The 22,938-nt window shown below is 46.3% G+C and overlaps 1 protein-coding gene across 10 annotated transcripts in view; it reads right to left on the reverse strand.

Annotated features, from left to right (window-relative positions):
* The window catches only part of KIZ (kizuna centrosomal protein), a 51,116-nt gene extending 40,147 nt beyond the window's left edge, over nucleotides 1–10,969 (reverse strand). For 7 of the 10 annotated variants that reach the window (XR_008825067.1, XR_008825065.1, XR_008825064.1 and 4 more), the window contains exons 1-3: nucleotides 10,834–10,969; nucleotides 5,188–5,250; nucleotides 3,488–3,644 (exon numbers count right to left, since the gene is read on the reverse strand). Coding sequence is in view for 4 of the 10 variants with exons in the window: in XM_056357848.1 (XP_056213823.1) it covers nucleotides 3,488–3,644; nucleotides 5,188–5,250; nucleotides 10,834–10,919 (306 nt within the window). In the remaining 6 variants the exon portion in view is untranslated. Of the gene's footprint in view, nucleotides 1–3,487; nucleotides 3,645–5,187; nucleotides 5,251–9,034; nucleotides 9,341–10,833 lie in introns of those variants that run through there. The other 3 variants (XM_056357851.1, XM_056357854.1, XM_056357853.1) reach the window with 3 other exon arrangements.
* Between the last annotated feature and the right edge of the window lie 11,969 nt (nucleotides 10,970–22,938).

Here is a 22,938-nt window from a genome sequence, read left to right on the forward strand (position 1 = left end):
AGTAGGACTACTGCATAAAAGCCAAGCACATGCAGCACCTATAATTAATCCTGTTTGTTAGTAATTGTAAACCCCAATAACAAGTTACATCGGCCCTGAATGAAAGCACTTCAGTACCTATTCTGCATCAGGTAATATGCATGAAAATAAATCTTTAAAACAATTAACCAGCTCTGCACTGCACTCCAATGGTGCATTCAGCAAGCCTGCTATTTCCCAGGTAACAGAAGCTGTTCATAAAATTGTAAACATGAAATTTCAAGAAACAAAAACTAACCACATGAGAATTAAAGATGCTTAAAATAAACTCAAATGTAACTATTAGATTTTCTTGAAAGCTTAAGCATATTTACTTATACTCCCAAAAATTACCGAACAAATTGCAGACATGCAAACAGAGGGAAAAAAGTGAATTTTTCAGAAACAAAACAAGTTTGGTCAGCTACAGCTTCATAATAAAATGTGCACATAGTTTTAATAAAGCACTCCTAAAAGGCACTCCCCCTTCCTGGGGAAAAAGAAAGAAGAGAGAAAATAGTAATGATTTCTTTCTGTGTACTTCCATGATAGATTAAACGATTCGTAATTCTTATGCAATCCACAACAAGGGGGCTCTTCATAACCACAACACAGAGGATATGTAATCTGTGCTTTGTTCAACAGCTCAGAAAAATAAGTAAGTGCAACCTGGCAAAAAATAAAATGGATGGCACACAAACATCAAAATGGAAGCAATGAATGAAAACCCTGCATGCAGACCCACTCATGGCACAACTGTGACTCACACCAGTACGTTGTAACAACCCACCCTAGTGAAACTGGCGTGCATTAGAGTTACTCAGGGGGAAAAAAAAATATATATTCTTAAAAACAACAGGGGAAACCTAGCATCACAATGCATACCCTGTCCTGCCCCGCTTTAAATAAAAATTTAAAATGAAAGAAAAGGGGCGGGCTGGGGGTTGCAGAAACTGAAGCGAGCAAAGTATACTCTGTGAACGTCACCAGATCCAACATGCTTAAGAGTTACCAGGCACTAGGTAGCCTACAGTTGGAATTTATTAATGTGGGTATGAACCACGGCATGTTAGCCAGCCCACTGGTTTAGTGGAGTGGAAATAATCCGCCACCACAAGAGATGGCTATGTCTTTTCCAGAGAGCTTCCTTATTTCCAAAGACAGGGAGACCAGCTAACAACACCCCAGACCACCAGCTCCGCACACAGAAGTCAAGGACAGCAACCCCCAAATAGGAAGGGCAGATGCAAACCTACAGCATTTCAGAGTGCACAATAACCAACACGCATGGGTCCCACTGCCCCATCTCAAATGCCATACGTAAAAATCTTCCCCGTGAGCACAGAAAAAGGGAGAGCAGGGCTATTTACTTTAATGGGAACAACGGAAGGCAGGGTTAACACATTGCAAGTTATAGCTAACATGGGGAGAGTTGTCTGGGGCCAGCTAGTTGTTGTTCTTAATAAAAAAAGCAAGGAGGCTTTCAATGAAATCAAAGACAACTAATTTTAAAACAATAAAGCTGGGGGGGAGGGGGGCACGGGTTTGTTTTTTCTAGCCACAGTGCAAAATTACTGGATTGGGCTTGTCACGTTACACTGCATTTGAAACCTTATGAGGATTCAAAAAAGGACTAGAAAATGCATTAACATCCACAGTTAAAAGGACCAAAGATTTTTAGAAAGGACAAAGGCTCACAATTCGGTTCATACATTTATCTACTGAAAGAAAGGAACTTTTCTAATGCAAGAACTGCATACAAAGGGTTTCTTGCCCTTTACTGTGACGGAGCTAGTGAAAGGCAAACCAGACAGCAGGAAAAAAAAAGGTAATAAAACACATTGCTGCTTCTACATCCCTAGGTCAGGCTAAACCGTAATAACGCTTCATAGTGTGGTGCTTCCAGAGCATACCGAGAGAAAAGTTTCAAAAACACTTCAAAGTAAGGTTTCCTCATTTGTTTTCTAAGTTTTACACTTTCCCCCCCTTCTGCTCCCCCTTGTTTTTATGTTGCAGTTGGATTCTTTCCTCCTCTTAGCTTCTTTCAGAAGTGCTTATGTATTTCTTTTCACATACTTGCTGCATTTAGCCTCTCAGCCACCCCACACTTTTCAGTCCTGTACCACTGTCATCCAAGGGTGCTGCTGCATGTTTACATTTTCGGGAACCTGGACCCAGGCTTTTTAGACACATCCTTTCAAGAGGATCACAGTCTAAGTTTTACTGTCTCAGATCAAGCTCTGTGTGCTCCTGAACAGCAGAAAGAGGGAGGAAAGGAGTACACTCCTTGGACAGTGTTCCTGTCTTAATTCAAACTGCATTTTGGAGAAATAAAACACAATCACAACTGAGTTCTAGAGAGCCACACAAAAGTGTTGTGTCAGTACCCCATCACAGGGGCTTAAAATGCCTCAACTGATTTGTTTTCTTTCCTACTTTCTTCCAGCAAGTTAAAAAAGGGGTGCAGCAGAGGGACCGAAACAGCCCCTGCCAAATTCTTCTGAAGAAGCGCTACTGCTGAACTCATTTCCCTCCCAGATTTTCCCTCTCCAAAAATCTGACTCCATATATTAGTGGCATGAGCATGTTACTTTTTTTTCTTTTTTAATCTGAGATCATCGCCAAACTATATCACTTCGCAAAATCCTGATTTGTTCTTCAGTGAATAGCAAGACAACATATTAATAATGACTCAAAAATCCTCACAGCTCGGCTTTTTCTTAGAGTAGCCTATTCAAAGTACTTCAGTCATGAGTTATGATAAAAAAAAATCCTGTTTCAAATTGTTTCAAACATCAAGGTAAGTAGTAGAACTAAGTGTGGCCTTGTTTGAGCTCAGCTTTATTCCAGATAGTTCAAACACAGTACTTTGTTATAACCCAAGTTATTTACTCTGACACTTCCTCTGCTGATGAAGACAGAGCAATAAGCAACGGCAAGACTAACTACAGCTATTTAGGGTGTTCACACCAGCAAAATTATTAAATACGTCCTGAAAAACTTCCATGAAATATATTTGGGTATTTTTAAGTAATAAAAGCCTTACTAAAATATGGTTTTATAACAAAGTTTTTTGTGAAACTATTATAACTAGTCTTTTTGTCCTAACCTAGATAACACTGGTTTATTATCGTATCACTAAAACTCCAAACACATGAACTATCTCTACTTTTTTAACCTTAGTTCTTCCTCTCTTCCAAGAGACTTGGAAGACTGTAGAGCAGATGTAGAGTTCTGCGAAGTATTGCCGACTACATCTGCAGCTACAAGTAGGGTCCATTACATCATATATTATCAGAGTTTGGGTTAGTTTCAAATCCCCAAACACCACCATTTTAAGCACTCCAAAACATCTAATGAGGTTTCACTAGCATCTGAAGTCTTAATGTGCATAATACTCAGACAAAGCCAATTTAGCAACCCTGTACTAACAGTAAACACTAATGTATTAAGGCTTATAGAAAGTTACTTCCATCTTCTGAATCATCTCTGAACTTGAAGCTTTCATATGAGCTTCAAATTGGTCAAATTCCTTTAAAAAGGTCTGGTTTCGCAGAAGAGCTCCTTTTTGTCGTTCTTCTATTTCTTTCAAGTATCTTTTCAGCTTCACGTATTTTGTTTTCATTCTACGGGGGAAAAAGAAACCCTTTTATTTTCATATTATTTTAGTATAAACACATCTTTTACAACCACCCTTCTTCAGACACATGCATACTAATGCTTACGTAGGAGCTGCCCCCTCAGCCCTTGCAAAAGAAGTAGACATGTCCTTCTGCACAGCTGTCCAAAGCTTCATAACACAACTGACAGGATGTCTGCTACATAACTTCAGACTGAAACAGGGGGGTTTAGTGTTCAGAAGGGCAAGTATATTAAAAAACTCTTGTAAATCTGTTTTAAATGGATTATGTTTTAGTCACATCACATTAAAACAAAATGAAAATTGTATTTAGAAGAATGTGCTCCACAAGTCATACAAATTGTAACATGAAGGCTGCAGTTTCACAACTGCTTTAAACCAACCTAAATCCATGCTGTCACCAAAAGTGGCATCTCACTCCATGCCTTTCTTTTTTGTGCCAATACTATCCCCTGTGTGGCCAAGTGACAATTTAGGCCAAGAGTAATCCAGCTGAAAACACCATCTACACCAGTTCTCACCCATCCAAAAAGCAGATTCACTTTGAGCCAGACTTATTTTCTTATGAAGGGCAGCCACACAAGCCTTTAGTGCCAACAATGGGAAAATGTGAACCAGGTGCAGTCAGGAGCACTTTTTGGTCTCGATGTGCCTACAGGTCTGCTTAAATCAGGAGTGAAACTGAAACCTATATCCCCCCAAATACCAATATTTTCAGAGAAACTTCAGTTCATAACTTGTTAGATTCAAATAAATCAAATAAAAACAGAAAACAAAGTACATGTGATGCTCCCCAAACTGTTCAGGCACTTTTTTCTGTAATTTACACCTTCGCTTTCTAATCTAAAGGTCCTCTTTCATAAGAGGAGTTCCTGAGGAATTGGTCATTATTGCACCTAGCTCTTGGTCCCTTGAGCCAAGACAGAAAAGTCACCTCTGAGCTTTACAAAACACATTTGAGGAAAGGAACAGAACAATGGATGAGACACTTTTAATTCCTCTTTTGTTGTTCTAGTTTGTTGATTCGGGTTTCCGTGAGGTTTTTTTCTCTTTTATTTGTTTGGGTTATATTGCACTTTGGTTTGTTGTTTAGGGTTTGGGTTGGTTTTTTGTACCACCTGTATATGCAATTTACATTAAATAGATAATGCAGAAACAATCCAAGCATCAGGACCAGAACCTAGAATTTCCTCCAGGACTTGCCAAGACTTTCAGACTTTCAAGACCCTAGGACTTTCTTGCATGAACTATGCTACAGTGATTTTGTAAAAGTTGCATAAAACCAATTTGCATGTTAGTTATTATGAAGATAATAACATATACAGTATTAATAGAATAAGGCAGTTGCGTTATTGCTGAAGTTATTTCACCAATAACGCAAGAGACATTAATCTTACATTATACTTAACATACGAATATAAATTTATTATAAAAAAACCTTCAAGGTCACATTCCAAAAGCATTCCACGATACCCAACTCTTTGCAACCAAAATAAAATAACCTATAAGAAGCTTTTCAATGGGCTTACAGGTATGCATCAGATTTTCGGTATTCCATCAGTTTTCTTTCTAATTCTAGCCTTTTGGCTTCACTGGAAGAAAACAAACAAGACAGTAAGATAAAACTATTTCACAATTCAAACTCTCCAAATGCAAGAAATAAAGCATTTTTTAACAGAGCATAACCTTTTCATAGCAGAAAGCACATTTTTGCTAGATTAGCAGTCTTACAGGTTGATATGCCAGCCAAGCTTATCACTAACACACACACCCCCCCACACCGCCAAACAAAAAAACCCTAAACCTCAAAGCTTTTACTTTTCTCTTTGTCCCTCGCTGGAACAAGAGCTATGTTGTTTGAAAGGGAAAAGATGCCTGAACAGGTATGTATCCACACAAGACCCACCAAAAAGCCAGAGACTTTTGCCCAGCTTAAGCTGCTATTCCAAGTCCCTTCTCCAGCAGCCCCAAGAAGGGCTCTGAACCCTGAGACTCATCACGGGCTCATGCCTCCCTTTCTTCCCCACTCCGAGTCCCAGAGCAGATCACTTCCAATGCAGGAAATACTCAGCTGAACTTGTTCAAATGGACAGCTCCCCAGAACTCCTCACAGGAATGAATCAATGCATTAAAATGGAAAAAAAAAACCCAATCCCAACTGGTTTACAGACCCAACGTCCTATCCAAGAATTTTATTTAACAATTTGAACTGAAAATCAAGTACATATTTCACACTTACACATTAAAGCCAAGTACATCTAGAGATGTGCTAGCAATACCTGCCAGTACTTAATACAGGGTAACAGATAAAAGTAACCATCAAAAATATTTACAGTTGTGAAAATGCTACGGGGCCATCTGTATCCGCCAAAAGCAACGCAAGGTTATAGGCCCATGGGGATGATCAATGTGCTTAAGAACAAACTCCATCTCTTATCTACAATCTATTTCAAAGTAAATCTACTTCAGGGAGGAGAAAAGAGCAAAGCTGATACTATTTCATAATTACAAACTGCATCTGAAAACGAGCAGCCATCCCACGAGCAAAAAAAAAAAAATTAAATTGATAAGACAGGGGCTTCTAGTAAATTCACATTACAAACCCTGCAACAATCAAAGTGTCTCGAGTTGCTTATTAAAAAAATAGCATCAAGTTCTTAGTAGTGAGGAAGGCTGTACACATGCAAGTGATGTGGGCATATACATGAGATCGCATACACCTGTACGGCTAGGTATGCTTATCTGTGGATTTGTGCACTCCCCCACAGACACGTCCGCACCACAGCCACACACATCTGCCTCCTCCCAGTTGCCCTGCAAAGGAAAGCAAGGGGGAAAAAAAACCTTTCTGCTTCTTAGTCTGTGAGATCAAGGCATCCATTTTACCCATCTGATCCTGCCACTGTCTGAAATAAGATTAGGTTTTCATGTCATGTATGCAATTTAAAAGCCACGCTTCATCTGGGATCTCATCCTTTCAATTTCCTTTAACATGATGGACAGCTAAGCAAAAGCAGATTTCAAGATCTTGTTTTTACACTTCTAGAAGTAATTTTCATGACTCAGTGAAGATCACCGATATCCTGATGGATGTAAAAGCCAATGGATGCAAACAGCCATTGGCTCCAATCCTATTTCTCATTCTTTGATACCATGGGTAGTACATCACACTCCTTAGCTCCTGAAAGGCTGCTTCCCTCCTACCAGTGTGGATTTTCAGTATCTCATTCATTAGTCTGTTACAGATATTTAGACAGCACATGAATATAGAAGTAAGGTCTTCTCAAGGCAAGACAAAGCAGTATAAAAAAATACCAGGTAAGAGCCTCTCAACATTTGAGTATCATCATTACAGATGCCTAAAATGGTTACTGCACAGCTCGTGGTGTTTTGCAACACAGCTCTGTCCAAGCACTGAATTAGAGGCAATCAAGACTTTACTTGTAGATTTTCTTGCCCAGGCTCTGGCGAGGTTTCAGCAGTTTCTTTGTGTCAGTGACAGAAGCGAAGCTTAAAGCAATACAGGGATCGTCCTGGCCATTCCGCTGCACCACACCCTCCTTTTTTACATGAAAAAGGAAAGCTTTCCACCTGAAAGTTTTATTTGTTCACGCAGTTTCGCATTAGATTAAAATGGTGCAAACAGTCAGTTATCAACCTTTTTTTAAATGGGCAAAAATAGCATACCAGAACTTTTTAAGGATTCAGGTGGCTCATTTTCAAAGAACCCTGATTCTTCAGTCTACAGAGTGTTGGTTTGGGATTTGAAAGCAGAATTGAATTCTCCGGTCAGCTGCAAGCTCTCTCTAATCTCTGTCATTTCACCAGGCATCAATCTGTAGCGATATTTGATCCCTCACCTCCCATTTAAACCAGCAGGACTAAGATGCCTCAATATTTTTTGAGATACCAGGCCTTAGTCTCTTTGTGCTTCAGTTTCGCATCCATAATGTAGGAATAACAGTACTCCTGTCACGATACCCTGTTGAGATAAGTACATAGAAAATTGTGCAACACTTGGGCACAATGCAATCTTCCCATAAAAGTAAGAAATGTTATTTTTACAGTTGTTTTACTACACCAATCTGGCATTAAATCAACTGTTGAGCATTCAGCTGCATCCACCTTACCAGCCTGGAGCCTGGCCAGAGCTTGCTCAAGCCTTAGCTGATGCTGCTGGTCTCCTGGGTGGGTTAGAGGAGGCCTCTTTGTTACCATCTTCTACATACAACCGATACCAGCTGACATTTCGGAAAGTAATAATCCCTACCCGGTTTACATTCTCTGTTCTGGACATCTCAGCATTTGCACACATTTACTGCAAATCCCCCTCAGTGTGAAGCACCTGGCCTCACTGTCTGAAAAGCAAAGCTAATTGCAAAGTTAGTCACAGTGTTAAGTACAGCACTTAACTATATAATGCATTTAAGTCATTGCCCACATGCCTTTCTCACTGGCAACCACTGAAGATTAAGTGCTGAGTAATCACAACATGGTCAGGTCTGTATAAAATGCAGAAGGTAAACCCTCTGCCCCGATTCACTTAAGGTCTTTGACACCTCAAGCCTAATTCTTTCTAATTTTGCTCATAACAGATACCACTGACCTGTGTACAGAGGCCTATGCATGCAGTGATTCTTATCTTTAGATTGGCCAAAGTACCAGCATTGGGAAATAAAACATGGCCAACAGAGTCTAACGTGTAATTTGAAGCACAGTTACACGCTCTTTGCACAAGTCTCAAGGCAGTCCACACTGACCATTTATTGGCAGCTTAATATCTGGTGGCTAATTTCTCAAGCACTACAGAGCTTAGATATTTAAAGAAAAAATATATTTATGAGAATAGGTTGAAAAGAAATGTTCATGAGAACTCCCTTCTAGTTCACCTAGTCAGATGAGGGACATAACCAAGCAGTAGCTTCCTCACCATACTCAATATCTTGCAAAACAGCTTATTAGTAGTGGCTCATTGTGTGCTTAAGCGCAAGCAGGACTGCCGTCAGGGGCGAAACAGCTGTTGGGTACTTCAGGTCTTAGGAACAGGCGACTTGACATTAGATCAGTGCAGAATTCCAAAGCAGGATTTAAGAAGCTGAAACGCTCCAGTGACTTAACAAAAGTTTTTATACTTTACACTTTAAAAAGTTGGTTAGATAGAAGGTATCACTTTGAGGAATTCTGCAGAGGCAACTGCCTCTGCAGCATCATTCCCAGAGGCAAAAGCAGCATACAACTTGCAGTCTGGTTAAAAAAATATAAATTACTCCTTGTTTGTCGCCACCACCAGGTACAAATACATATTTTATTTTATATTTGAAAGTACATACAACAGAAGTTTGCCAGGCAAAAAAGTTCTATTTATTATCACAAGACCTGTTAAGCTGGATCTCCAAAGGAAGCACAGCTTATGCCATCGTGCTGTCTGTCTGTAATTCCCCTTCCTCAAATAACTCCTGAATGTTTCAGTGCAACTGAATTAGAGAGACGAGCAGATGTTCAAAACATCCTATGTTCCCAGAGGTTTCAGAGGAGTTGGAGAGGGGTAGGTAGTCCATTTGTGCAGGGTGAGCTCAGCCTTAGCTCAGACAACAGAGAAGCTACAAAGGAGGTGACCCAACTTCATGCAGACAGGGCTCTCAGGAAGTACAAGACATCTCCCATCCTAAACACGAGGGACATCTGCATACAAAGACATAGTTTAAAGCAGCATGCAGTCTAGAACGCTCAGATTTTAATCTGCCCTCACTCTTCATTTTCTAACACTGCAATTTAGATAAAGTGCCCTCCCTATCTAGGGCCCACATCTTTAATAATTTCTATACAATAAAAGTATACTTTGTATATTCTTATCCAGTCTTTTAAACAGCAAGTTATTCCCATTTTGCTTGCCAGCAGTCTTCCAGACCAGAACAGGATATTAGCAAAGACATAACGCAGCACTTTTGTAAAAGCACTATCTATGTGCACATTCATATTCTCACAGCCACGGTGTTGTTATTTCTGCTAATACCGCACATTTCAGACACCAGCACAAGACCCAGAAATCAAAGTCTTCTGCAGGAGCTGGAAAACAGGTACTGCTTAAATACCATAAATGATCTCGAGAGACTTCCTCTGGCCAGAAAAAAGTGCTAATTGACACCAATTACTGTGGCTATTGCAGCGAGTAAAAGGCCAGGAGCATCACTAATTGCGCAGAGCTTCAGAGGAACTGACCACAGATGGACATCTCTCAGGCCAAAGCAGAAAGCCTGCATCACCACACACGCTTTCTTCCTGAAGTCATATCATAAATCTTAAACTGAAACACATAAAAAAACTTTTTTTTACAGATTAAAAAGGTGTCTGTAGAAGAAACATCTGTACACATCCATTCATCAGCTAGCCAGCTCCACAATACCAGCATCTGTATCATTTGCTTGTTTGCTTAAAATAACAATTTTATAAATATTGCAAGAAGCGCTCCAAAAGACCCGGCCAGGCAAGCAGGAGCAGCACCAGCAGGAGCAGCACCAGCAGGAGCAGCACCAGCAGGAGCAGCACCAGCAGGAGCAGCACCAGCAGGAGCAGCACCAGCAGGAGCAGCACCAGCAGGAGCAGCACCAGCAGGAGCAGCACCAGCAGGAGCAGCACCAGCAGGAGCAGCACCAGCAGGAGCAGCACCAGCAGGAGCAGCACCAGCAGGAGCAGCACCAGCAGGAGCAGCACCAGCAGGAGCAGCACCAGCAGGAGCAGCACCAGCAGGAGGCCTGCCGCGCTCTCAGAACCCCCCGGACCCAGAGCCCAGGCAGCAGCGACCCGCGGCGACAGCCGGGTGCCCGCAGTGAGCCCGCCTCAGGCACCCCCCAGGCAGTGCCGTAAGTGCCCCGGGACGCTGCCGGGGCCGCCGGGCTGCCCACCCCCGCCCCGCAGAAGCCCCCAGGTATTCACCCCCCGCATCAGCCCGCTACAGCTCTCCGGCAGCGCGGCATCGGCCGCCTCCCCAGGGCAGAGGCCCGGCAGCCGCCGCCCCCTGCGGCAGCCGCGGGCGCACCGGGCCGCCACGGCAGGGGCTGGCGGGGAGGCCCGCGGGTGCCGCCGCCCCTCCCCTCGGTGCCCCTTACCCCACTGGGGCGCGGCGGGGGGCGAGCCCGGGGGGCGGAGGCCGGCGGAAGGGCGCACGGTCTGCTCACCTGTCGCGGAGGCGCCGCAGGAGCCCGCCGAGGCCCTGGCAGCAGGCCCGGGGGGGGGCGGCGGCGGCCGGGTCCGGCCTGCTCATGCCGCGCTGTTTACGCCGGTGGCCAAAGCGACGGCTCCCGCCGTGCACCGCGCCGGCCCCGCCCCGGAAGCCCCTCCCCGCGCGCGCGGCTGTCCTCCGCAGTGCTGCGGCGCGGCCGGCGCTGGGGCGGGCCGGCGGCGGGCCGTATGCGGGTGTCTATAGATACGACACGGACATACACAGCGCATAGGTGCGCACGTCCGTAGCAGGGAGGCACCTGCGGGACTGCGGCCCAGGGAGCCGTGCCCGTGCTCCGTCCCGCCGCCCTGACCGGGCCGTGCCGCTCGCTCAGTAAACCCCGAATTGGCCGGGGTCTGGGCAGCGGCCCCTCAGCGTTCCTCGGAGGCTGCCCCGGGGCCAGCCTTGAGGGCATTTGTACGCCTTTAGGGCCCTCTGAAGCCTTCAGTGGCTTAAAATATGTCGACTATGTGAGCGTTGCCAGTGCAGGAGACAGCAGGCACGCATGTGAGGGCTGTAAGAGGTCTCCCCGCCATTGTGTTGGAAATCTGTGGCGTAACTTTGGGGGACTGTTGAGATTTTAAACATGTAATCCTAAATTATTGCTTCATCTGTTAATATAATGTTAATGTTAATAAATCTGTTAATTTAGGTATTACTACAGCAGTTACAATGGCTGTGGTGCTCAGCCAATTCTCCAGGCTGGTGCTGAGGAAAGCTGGGCCCCAGCCTGTTCAGTACCCTGGGGCAAGGCAGTAATCTCCAGAAAATGGGGTAAATGCAAGGCACCAAGACATTAACTCCAAAAATAATTGGGAGCTGACAAACAGTTATGGTAGCAGGGCCCCCCTTTAATAGTTGGTTTTACTGAATTTCTTGTACGGTATTGTTTTTCAGGAAAATAACCAAGAAAATGCAAATGGCTTCTTTCCATTTGTATAGAAATGAAATGTGTCAACAAAATTCCTGGTTCCTTCTCCTCTGAATTGCCACTGTCAAGCTGGCAGAGCTCTTTGATGTCCTGTCACCAAAATCCATTGGCCAGTGGAAAAAGCCTCACCTTCCCTGAGTGCTGGACCAGCTCTGACAGACCTTGCATTTACATCTCCAGCTGGCAAACGAAGCAGAGAGGAAACCCACAATTTTTTCATCTTCACATAAAAACTTAGGTCCCTTTGAAAGGACGTTGCCAAATTAGTGCTTAAATTCCAGTGACCCCGTGAAGTTCAAATACCCTGAGAGTATTTGAATTAAGAAGAAATGCTACATCAGTAGCCAAAATTGTGGATGGCTGTGAAATGCTTAAGCATAATTAGAACAGCAATCAGTATACGATTAGCATGAGATCACCATCATAATTACCCTTCATTAGAACTTCTGTCCAACAACTGCCACATAAAAGCATCAGCTGTAGTTGCAAGGTAGTCATGGCATGGCTGAGGATGCGGCAGTAGCTGGGGGCTTCAGGGGCTCATCAGGACAAGCTTCTGGGTGCTGCTGCAAGGCGGCCCCATCCTGTGGGTCAGGGTTCTGCCACTGGGTTTCAGTGTCACGATCCAGCAGCATTCCTAGTGTTTTTCAGCACCCACAGTGTCAAACCCAGAGAAACCAAATCTGAATGTAAAGTAAAAAGCTTTGCTGAATTGATGTAGTGGTACTTAACAGTCCCCAAATTAGCTTCTGTCACTTGAATAACCATGGCTGCTGCCTGGCTTAGCCTTTGCATATCCGTGCTAAATAAATGGCTCAATAAGATATGGAAGGCTTTAGCTCATGTAAGAGCTTACCTACTCAAGAAAATACATATGCAAAGGATTTGCAGATTTGGGAGCCTTTTATTATTGAATTCACATAAAACACACTTGTGATGAAAGTCATACTGTTCTTCCTCACTCTGCTGTTTATTGAAAGCAAAGATGAGCTATGGAGACCTCCATCACGGTGCGACTTCACATCTTCGCAAGAACCAACAAGTGAGATCTGGGTCTGCGCTTGCCTCAATTTCCACAATTAGGCATGTTTTCCCCAGGTCTTGACTTTCTAACCGAGGTCCACCACAGCTTGCCCTTTCCTTAAAATATATGTAGGAGCGAAAAAATGGAGCTTTGGCATCTCAGCTGTGAACATGATCCCCCCACCCTCCTTGAGATACTTGTAGTACTAAGACTTCTCCAGAGCCTTTGTATCAGCATGATGTTCCTGCTCAGTCATGGGAGCAGATAAAATGGAAATAAAAAGGTTTCCATGGTTAAATTGCTTTCCTCCCCCCCCCCCCCCCCCCGAAGGTCCCTCATAACAGCTCTCTTTACTAATATGTACGTCAAAATAAACGTCTCCCCTTTGACACCAAGGTGAGGCACTAAAAACTTGTTATTTCAGAATGTCAGCCATGAAACGCGCTCTGTCGGGCTGACATATATTGAATGCATCGCTGATTGTCAGTGAAGAAAGCTGTCAAAGGCTATATGGCGTTGGAACAAGAAAACACTTTCATATACGACAAATTTGTTATTTTTCAAAACAGGCAAAGAATCTGGCTTTCTTCAGCCTGTACCTGTGACATACCAGGTTTGGTTCTGGAAGACTACACTGCTTTCGAAAATATTTGTGCTTGCTAAAATAATATCAAAACTTTCAAACGCTTCTGGTGCTATTTAAAATGACAAGCATACATTATATTTACATACTGGAAAACCTTATTCCCAAAGTAAGATTTCCAGGTTTCAGCTGAAAGGGGTTGATCTCCACCTGACAGCTCAGATTTGTAGGACTGCGCAGTTTATTTGTCTCTCGTGCTGTTTCAGCCCCAGCAGATTTTCTTTTAACGGTGGTCCACAGTGGAACAAATGTGAGGAGCAGGGGTCTTGAGGGTGCTCACCTACCCATGACCAGTGCTGCCGCCTGGGAGAAGGTGGGCTGCTCAGCACCTCCCTGCCTGCCTCCCACAGCATCTCTTGCTCCAAATCCCTTACCTGGAGAAACGGGCAAGGGCTGGCAGAGAGTCCTCTAACTGGGGAGGAGCTGGGAGGGACCATCAGGGATCATGGTGACAAACTGAGAAAATTGTGGCAAAATGGTGCTGGCGGAGAAGAGAGGCCAGGAGGGGCTGGGGTAACTGCAGCAGGGGGTAGAGGTCTGTAATGCTGCCAGGGATGGCGCTAACCTGGCCTCACCAGTCCCAGTGCTGTGGCCAGTACAAAGGAGAAGGAAAAAAAAGTGGAAGGAAAGCAGAAGAAAAGCAGACAGGGTCAAACATTCTGCTGTTTTATTAAAAAAACCCCAACGCCCACAAAATAAGATGACTTTAGCGAGGGCCCCCCAATATGATTCCTGCTCTGTTTCTCTTGTCCCTCTACTCCTGGTCTCGGTGCTCACCCTCTGTGGTACCACAGCCCCAGGCCAGTGACATGATCCTGGCGCTGACACTTGATGGGCTCATAATTGACTCAAGAATAATCTTGTTACTCATATCCCTGATAACCAACATCAGTACCCCATCCCTGAAAGCCTACAAAGAGGAGTGTTTTGTTTGTGTTCTCCCTTCAGTACTTAACACTTCTTTTAGATTGTTTTAATTTAATTTTAATGTAATCTGATAAGAGCTGTAAAACTGTCAAAGAAATCTGTCTCCTTCTGTCTTATTAAATACACTTTGAATGAAATTATGCTTTTTTTCCCCCAATCGCTGCCAAACGAAAGTATCTCTTGATTCAAATGCAGGGATTGATGTGCACTAATCTTAACAGCTTTACACACTCTTTTTAATTTAGGGTGGAAACCATGTGTGCTTTTAGCATCCTGCTTTCCTCTGGAGATGTAACAGTACCCCGGAAGGTGCAGAATCCACCTCATTGTGATGAACATCTGGCCACACGGTGCTCACCTGCAGGAGAAAAAAGGGGTGAGAGGAAAAAGAAAGTGAAAAATAATACATCTTTGCAGGGGAAAAAAAAGAGGGCGAGGGACTGACGGTACCTGCCTCCAGAGACAGCTTGTGCTGCTCTCTTCCAGCGAAAGGCTGGGGTCCCAAGGTGTCACCCTGTGTCCCCACACTTCAGGACATTGCTGCCAGCACATCTACCATGGCTGGCAGGGCACCTTCCCTGCTGCGAGAGGGGCTGCTCCAGCCTGAAGCTCCATCTGCAGAAGGACCCGCTGTCTGCAGTGGGTGGTGAGGTGAATGGCAGGACTCGAAGGCACTGCCACACTGAGAAAAACTAGAGGGAAAAATCTTGCATTTCTGCCTTTTTGACTATTGGGATCTTTCCGAAGATCTCTGCCACAGTTTTCTCTGCCCGATGCTTTTTCTTCCCAGGTGCTACAGATCATCTGCCTCACCCTTGGCCTTACCCCAGCCCTTGACTACATCTGTCAGAAATCACTGTCAAGGGGTTGGCTGGTTTTCCTGAGCGATAGATCTATGCACTGTCTGTACCTGCTGCAGCCTGTTTGCCACAGCCTCTGATCTAAAGCCAGAAAATGGAGGGGATGCTGCTTGGTCCCAGAAAGGTAGGAAACTCTTTATATAAGGCAGAAATTGCCTGTGTCCTCGTGTAGAGTGCCTGGGACAAAGCCTCCCCCCACCAGCCTCTGCATAACCACCCCACCCGCACTGTTGCTGTAATGGTAACGATGAGCTTTTACAGATTAAGAGCCCTCTCTGATTTTAGCTGATTTTCACTTAACGTGAGAAAATACAAATATTGCTTGACATCTGGATTAGAGTAAACCAAATCATATATTCAAAAGCATGAAAGAGAAATCACTGGTTGAAAACAAAAGGGGCGATTAGCTGCGAGTACCAATGTACACAGCAGACACAAGCATGAGATACGAGAGCCTGAACATTTCATTGCCACCATTTTGCTATTTCTGCCCAAACACAGCAGGATGGGGTTTGTGCGTGGTTCCTCTGAAAAGGGATTTCCAGAAACATAGCCTGTGATGTGCTGAAGAGAGTTTTTTTTCCTCTCTGTGCTTATTTGATTTCTGAGAGTGACCGTACATTTAGCTTGCCTACAAGTCAGAACAGAACTGAATAAATTTTCTTCTCTCTCTTTTTTTTTTTTTTTTTTTTTTTTTTCAATTAGATTCATAATACATGCCCTGGTAGCTATGTAAAAGACATAAAAAAAAATTTACATAATGCCCATAAGTCTTTTTGTTAATGAATCAAGTCCCAAATGAAGAGCACTAATAATGTATTAGTAATCAAAGAGCAAATAACACCAGTGAACATATCTCAGCAGAGCAGTTGTGTGGATCCATTTCCGACTGTCAGTGTCAATGCACGGAAATAGTAATTAACATGTTGAATTTAATGTTTAAATTTTAATAAATTTAAATGTAATAAAATGCTTTTATTAAATGTTACAGTTCCTTGAAACCTATTATTACTCGTTTCTGATGCATAAATAGAAAATACATTGTCTTACTGAAGAAGGCATTTTCTGCTGTCGACAGGACAGGTGAAATGAGTTCCTCCAGCAAGAACTTGTTAACACAGAAGCCAACGATAATGGCTGATTGAATAAAAACCTTAAGAACGCAACTACAGCATTTAAAACTATATAATATTTATTAAGAACGTAAGGGCCTTATCCAAAGCCTATTGACATAATTGAAAAGTCTCTAGTAATGTCATTGTCAAGTAATTTTGAATTAATACTGGAGAATTTAGATACAAGCACACGCCATTGTTTACAACTCCACATTGTTAATGAGCAACAGAAATGCCATGGCACGGGGAGGGAACCAGTTTAAAGCCTGTGTGCCGGGAAGCATCCCTCTTCTCCAGCCGTCTCTAAGGACTTGTGGAGTCTCCTACACAGCATGTGAGGCTCTAAGACCAGAAGGGATCAGGTGTGACTCGACTCAGGCTCTTCCAAGGCCAAGGATCTGGAGAGGATGCCTGGGAGATTTCAGGTCACTCTACTTTCACAATAATTCAGAGTCACTTCTGTTTCTAAGATGGAGACACTAGGAATTAACCACCCTCCATCTAAGTGTCTGCTGTTTGAAGAGGAAAGAGGAGATTGATGGTGTTGAGCTTCCCCATCCCTGAAGGAATGAGAACTGAATTTTGGTTTTCTGAGATGTGAGGCAAGAGTCTGAGTTTGAACTAGACCACTCGCAGCCAACCATCAAAAGGCTCAATTCCTGTCTTCTCCGAACTCATCCACACCTTCCATTCTGGAGTGTCCCATACAACCAACCACTGCTTCCATTTCTGTTGCTTAGTCGGAAAGAGTTCTGCTGTGTTTCTGAGCAGGAAAGACTATTTTGTGCTATTTTGGATCATTATGGAATGCCTCTCTCAGGCCTGCAGAAACCAAAAAGAAAGCAGGAAGAAGCCTTCCTTCACAAATACGTAGCCCAAATCAATCTCACAGCTGCCCGCTTGGGTCTGGCAGCAGGCAGCGTTCCTCTGCCACGCAGGCTGCAGCTTGACCCAGGTGCCATAGCCCAGCACGAGGCAGAGCCAGCCGCACACTGCAGACCACGACCACCGAGAGTTCAGCTTCATTACAAATCATGGGATGGAGAACATCCATCGTGGGGCTCAAATCTGCCAGATAACTCTCCAAACAAATGAACGACACGGTGCGCCTGAGCGTCTCGCTGCCCGCTCTGCACCCACAGCGTGCAGCCGTATGTTCACAACGCCACAGAGCGCCTGCAAAGTGGAGACTTTGCGCCCAAACATTTTCCTAGGCACAAAAGCGCCCTACCTCGCCTTCAACGTGTGGTCTTTTGCACCGAGTCAAGATTCAAGAGGGTGCCGTGTTTTTGCCAGGATCCTCCTGGAGGCCATGTCATTCCCAGCTCCCCATCCACCGTCCATTCCCCATCTCCAACAGGTAAGGCAGGAGCACAACCACGGGTTGGCCAGTCAACTCCGTCTCTCTTGATCTTAACCCTTGCTGCTGCTTTGAAGGACAGAGACGTCTCAGGCTCTTCCATTAGTATTTTAACAAATGAGTGGATTAATCTCACGTACTGACTGAAATACTGGAAAAGATTTTCTTCTACAGGTCATGAAAAATTAAAGGGAAAATATGAAATAACTGGAAAATTGTTTTAACTGAATTAGATAATGTTTTCCTTTTAGCACCACATTTTATAGTGATCTGTTTTGAAGCGTTACTTTCCGCGTTGACAGGGACAAGGTATTTAGACAAAGTAAAAAGCCTGGAAGATCCAAACCCACAGACTCAAAGGGAGAGTGTCTGGCCTATTGTCTATTTTGATTAATGAAGCCTTTTGCATAGTGAGTTAATGTTATGTTTACTAAGCAGGGAATACTGCTGTGCAGCAGAAGCATCAGAAGTATGAATAATATTCAATATGATAACTACATCAATAAGCTAATCTACGTGTTACTGGATTCTGCTCAAAAATGCCTCAAATGGTATTTGTTTATTTCCTAATTGTCAGCCACTTTGATGCACTTGTCATCAGGTTCAACAAGTGCTCCAAGCTACAAGGGTTTGAAACGAAGGGAAGCACTTGGGCAAGCCTTGCAGTTCAGGGCTTTTTTGGACGAGGGAAATAAGATCCGAGGGCTGTCCCTAACTGACGGCACAGGCAGCGAGGTGCTGCTCTGTAGACAGACACTGACAAACACGGAGTCTCTTGAGAATACCTCACCACCTTAAACCAAAATATTTAAAACCTGTTAAAGGTGTTAATATTTCAGCCTGAGTGTTTGCAAGTCATTGGCCACTCTTTAAAACAAAAGCGAGCAAATCGGCATACGTCGAAAATAAATGCGCCTCCCTGAACTAGAATTAGATGTAAACCTGAACTAATTCCCAGCCACTGTTTGGCTGCTGTCTCCATTTTATTTTTACTTCTGTCTGAGGTTTGGAGCTGAGCGTCTGGACACTGTGAAGGGCCAGAGAGGCTGTCTTGTTTTTCAGCAAGCACTGTCTGCGGAGTGAGACCAGATTTCACCTGGGGCAATAAATATATGCTGCTTCTCCGAGTTCTCCATTTCATTGAAATCCAGTTTTGAGTGGACAGGGGTTTTTTCACTTCCTGTCCCAGAGCACACAGTTTTTCTGTGATTTATTAAGCATTTTCCCACCTGTTTTGTACAGAAGATTGTTCTGTGATGAATGAAAGGATCCATATGTATAAACTGTTCATTCATTTAAGAAGCAGGAAAACAAGCATAAGACTATGAAATTAATTAAACTGTGTCTGCTCAGAGCTCGGCATCACTGGGCCCAGCCCTCTGCGCTCCATTTAGTGTATGCAACAGTAAATAATTGCACTGAACATAAAAAGGAACCTGAAGCAGAAGCTGGCAAAAAGGCTTGAGGAGACTGAAAATATTCTGACAGCGCATTTAGATAGTGCTTGAACATTCATTTCAGCTCTACTTTCGAGGAAACACTTGTGTCAGTTAGGCATGCAGGTGGGATCTGCGAGCAGCAATGGTCTGGACTGACTTACAGGCTGAAGGTCAAAAATGTTTCGACAGTTTGCAGATGCACGTACCACGAAGAACCTCTCCAGAGCGCAGGATGGTGGCCCGGAGGTGCTCTGCTTCCATCAGGAGAGGGCCAGACCCCGGGGACAGATGCTAACAGACCTGAGCATCCGAACGTGGCCCTAAGCACTCGCCTCCAGCTGCCCCCCCTTTGCACAGCACCAGCATGCCTTCAGGTGCCACACAGCCCACCCCGAGCAGCACAACTGCAACCATCCAGTAAACTTTTTAACGAGCAAGCCTTTATTCTTGCTCAATTAAAACACTCCCCTCGCCTTTTTTTTTTTTTTTTTTTTTTTGAAAGTGCATTTATTTGCTGCACCCCGAAGCACCCACGGACGCACTGCCAGCCTGCCCGGCGACGGCCTGAGCGCCCAAGCCTTTAATACCAATTAAATAAGCAGCAATTAGCCAAAGGCCAAAACGAAATCTGGGCTGGCCGCACCCCCCCCGGGCCACAGCGAGCCCCCCGCCGCTAGCTTGGGCGAAGTGGCTTAAAAAGAAAGAGAAAAACCCAGGAAAAAAGCAAACCGCCCAGCTCCGCGCAAGAAACCGAAGGGAAATCTCTTCACCCGGGAGGCGACGCGGATCGTTTTCGGGAGCCGCTGGAAGACCCCGCCTCGCCACTCGGCTCTGGGGGTTGCAGCCAGCAGCTGCTCGACCCCTGCTCTCGCCACGGCGACTCCCGACGAGGGGCGAGCCGCCGGCAGGCGTGGGTGCCCCGGGGCGGCCCGGGCTCGGGGAGCTGCGGCGGCGTGAGGGGCGCAGGTAGGTCCCGCTCCTTTGCCTCTGCCCCCTGCCCACCGCCTCCCTTGCCCTCTCTTTCCTCCCCGTCGTTTTCCTCCAGTGATTTAAATCTGGCGATTTGATCACCCCGGCAGCGCGGCCGCGTAACGGCCAGCGACAGGGACGCTCGCTCCCGGTCAGAAACCAGGCGGCGGCGGCCCGGGGCGGTGAGCGCGGCCGAGCACCGCGCCCCTCGGGGCTCATCCCGCTGCTTCCCGGCGTTCGGCCCGAGCGGGGCCGGCGGTGGCCGCCAAGGGCTAAAGGCAGCGGCTCAGGCGGCCCTGGGGCTGGCCGGAGGCTGCCGTGTGGCGCGGGGCTGCGGGCTCGGGTGGTGGGAGGGCGGCGGCGGGTCGGAGCCCCCCGAAGGCTGCTCCGTGGGGGGAGCGCGCCGAGAGGCTGGGCTCTGGCGGTACCAGCCCGCTGGTTCCCGGCTGCCCCGGTAGAAGGGGCTGGATTCCTTCCCCCCGCCCCGCCCGAGGGGCCGCGGCCGCAGCCAGGCGGGGAGGGAGATCGCGGCTACCGGCTCCGCAGCCCCCGAGCACCCTCCCGAGCGGCCCGGCGCGGGGAGGGGCTGGGGCAGCGCCGTGTTCCCCCCGCCGAGCCCCCCGGGCAGGCTCCGGCCGCGCTCCTTACCTGGCTCCGGCCGCTCCGCAGCGAGACCCGCCGGCGAGGGGCCCGCCCGCGGCCGGGCGCTGGGCAGGCGGCGGTCGCGCTTCCCTGGAGCCCTCCTGCGGGGGCGGCGGGGAGCGAGCGCTGGGGATGCGCCCCCCGCCCGCTTTGGCCTCGGGACCCCCTTCCCCTCCATCCCTCCCTGCCTGCGCCGGCCGGGAGACCCCGTCCTTCCTCCCCGTATCGATTTCAGCCCGACGCCGATCGCATTTAGGCCAGGATTGGGGTATAATGGAAATATCATCAGGAGACAATTACCTTTTCACAGCATTCACTTCTCCTCCCAGACACTGTTATTTGAGAAATAGGATCATTTGATTTCATATTGCACTAAATAACACCCAGCCATCTCAAATTGCCAGCTTCTTAAAAGCCACCCATTGGAATAAATTGCAGAGCGACTCTTTTGGCTCTGGCTTTTTTTTTTTTTTTTTTTTCCTCCTTCCCCTCTTCCCTCCTCTCCTCTCCTCCGCAGAGCGGCGGGCCGGGGCGCCCGGGCAGGCTGCGCTCCACGAAGTGCCGGCTCCTTCATAGGCGCCTGAGCCGCTCAGCCCGACCTACGCGGGTTTTACTCGTGTTTTTCTCCCCCACCGCCCCCCGCCTTTTTTTTTTTTTTTTTTTTTTTTTTCCCTCCCCCCCCTTAAAGCCAGCTTTTCCCCCATCCCCGCCTGGGTCCCGCGGCTGCCAAAGTGCGATGTGCCTTTAAGGCTATCAGTGCGCGCTCGCTAATCTGGTCATCACAGGCTTCATTATATCGGTATTAATGTCATCCGCGGATTACTAATTAGATTTGCGGGATAAATGAAATTACCCGAGTGGGCTGCGTGGGAGGGGGAGCGGAGTCTCCCAGCGCTTCCCGGGATTTACGGAGGGGGAAAAAAAATCGTGTGGGGAAAAAAAATATCCTTTTATTTCCCCTCCTTTTTACTTGCCCCCCCGGCCAGGCCGCCCCGAGCCCCCCATCCCCGCGGCGGGGCTGCACTCGCGTCCTAATCGTGTTCTCCTCCGGCAGACACTAATCAAGTAATTTCCCAATCCCAGCCCCATCAAATTGCTCTTTAGCTGTTGAACTGTGGAGTTTTGCTCCTCTTTTCTCATGCTAATCAAGCCCATTCAGCATCTCTCTGTGAGGCTATTTGTAGTGGAATAAATCTCCTTGTTTGCCTGCTGCATGATTAATTGATATTGTTGTATGGCTTTTGTTTGGGCTGCGGGAGAGCTGAAAGGCAGTGCATATTGGATGTGACGAAAGGAGCTTGAAACATCATTTCGCTGCTGAGGTCTTTCAGAGGTCGAGGGATAGACCGATCGCATTATTCATCCTATTTATTTATCCTTATTAGAAAATATGATGAAAGAATAAGGCCCAGAGTCTTTTTTTAAACATTGACTAAACAGCGCATACACAACCCCAATTAAAAAAAGTGCCCAAGATGAGGCCTTTTCTCCGTATTAGAAAAATAGCTCTTTTTAACGAGGACCAATTAAATCGTACTTCATTTTACCTGGGATCTCACAATAGACTTGACAACAAATTGCCTTTCTTCTTCACTGTTAATTACCGGCAGAATCAGCCGCGCTCGCAGCGCCGTGCGCCCCTCCCCGGCTCACCCGTCCGAAGCCCCCGGCAGCCGGAGAGCGGGGCCCCGGCTGCCCCCCCCGCTCCCCCCGCTCCCCCCCCGCTCCCCCCGCTCCCCCCCCGCTCCCCCCCCGCGGGCAGCGCAGGCTGCAGCCATCGCCCAGCCCGGCCCCACGGCGCGGTGGCCGCCAGAGTCGGGCCCGTCCGGCTCCAGCCCGAGGAGCCCAGCCTGGCCCTGGCCTCCGTTCCCAGGCCTCCCCCACGCCCCCCCGCTGTGTTAAAAACTGCGGCCGGACTCCCAGAGGACGGCACTGCAACCAGGAGATTCAATTACATAGTCCCGGTCCTTTGCTTCTCCCACAAATGGCTTTTTCCCTCCCCCAAATATTTCCAAGTTCCTTTTCAGAAAGGAGGGGGGGGAATAATAAAAAAAAAGAAAAAAAAAAAGGAAACAAAAACCACAAACTGGAGAACAACAGGAAAAAAAGAAGGAGGGGGAAGAAAAGAAAGAAACTGTTCTCCTTTCTTTT

The sequence above is a fragment of the Falco biarmicus genome, chromosome 12 (assembly GCF_023638135.1).
Source record: "Falco biarmicus isolate bFalBia1 chromosome 12, bFalBia1.pri, whole genome shotgun sequence".
In the NCBI taxonomy this organism is placed as follows: domain Eukaryota; kingdom Metazoa; phylum Chordata; class Aves; order Falconiformes; family Falconidae; genus Falco; species Falco biarmicus.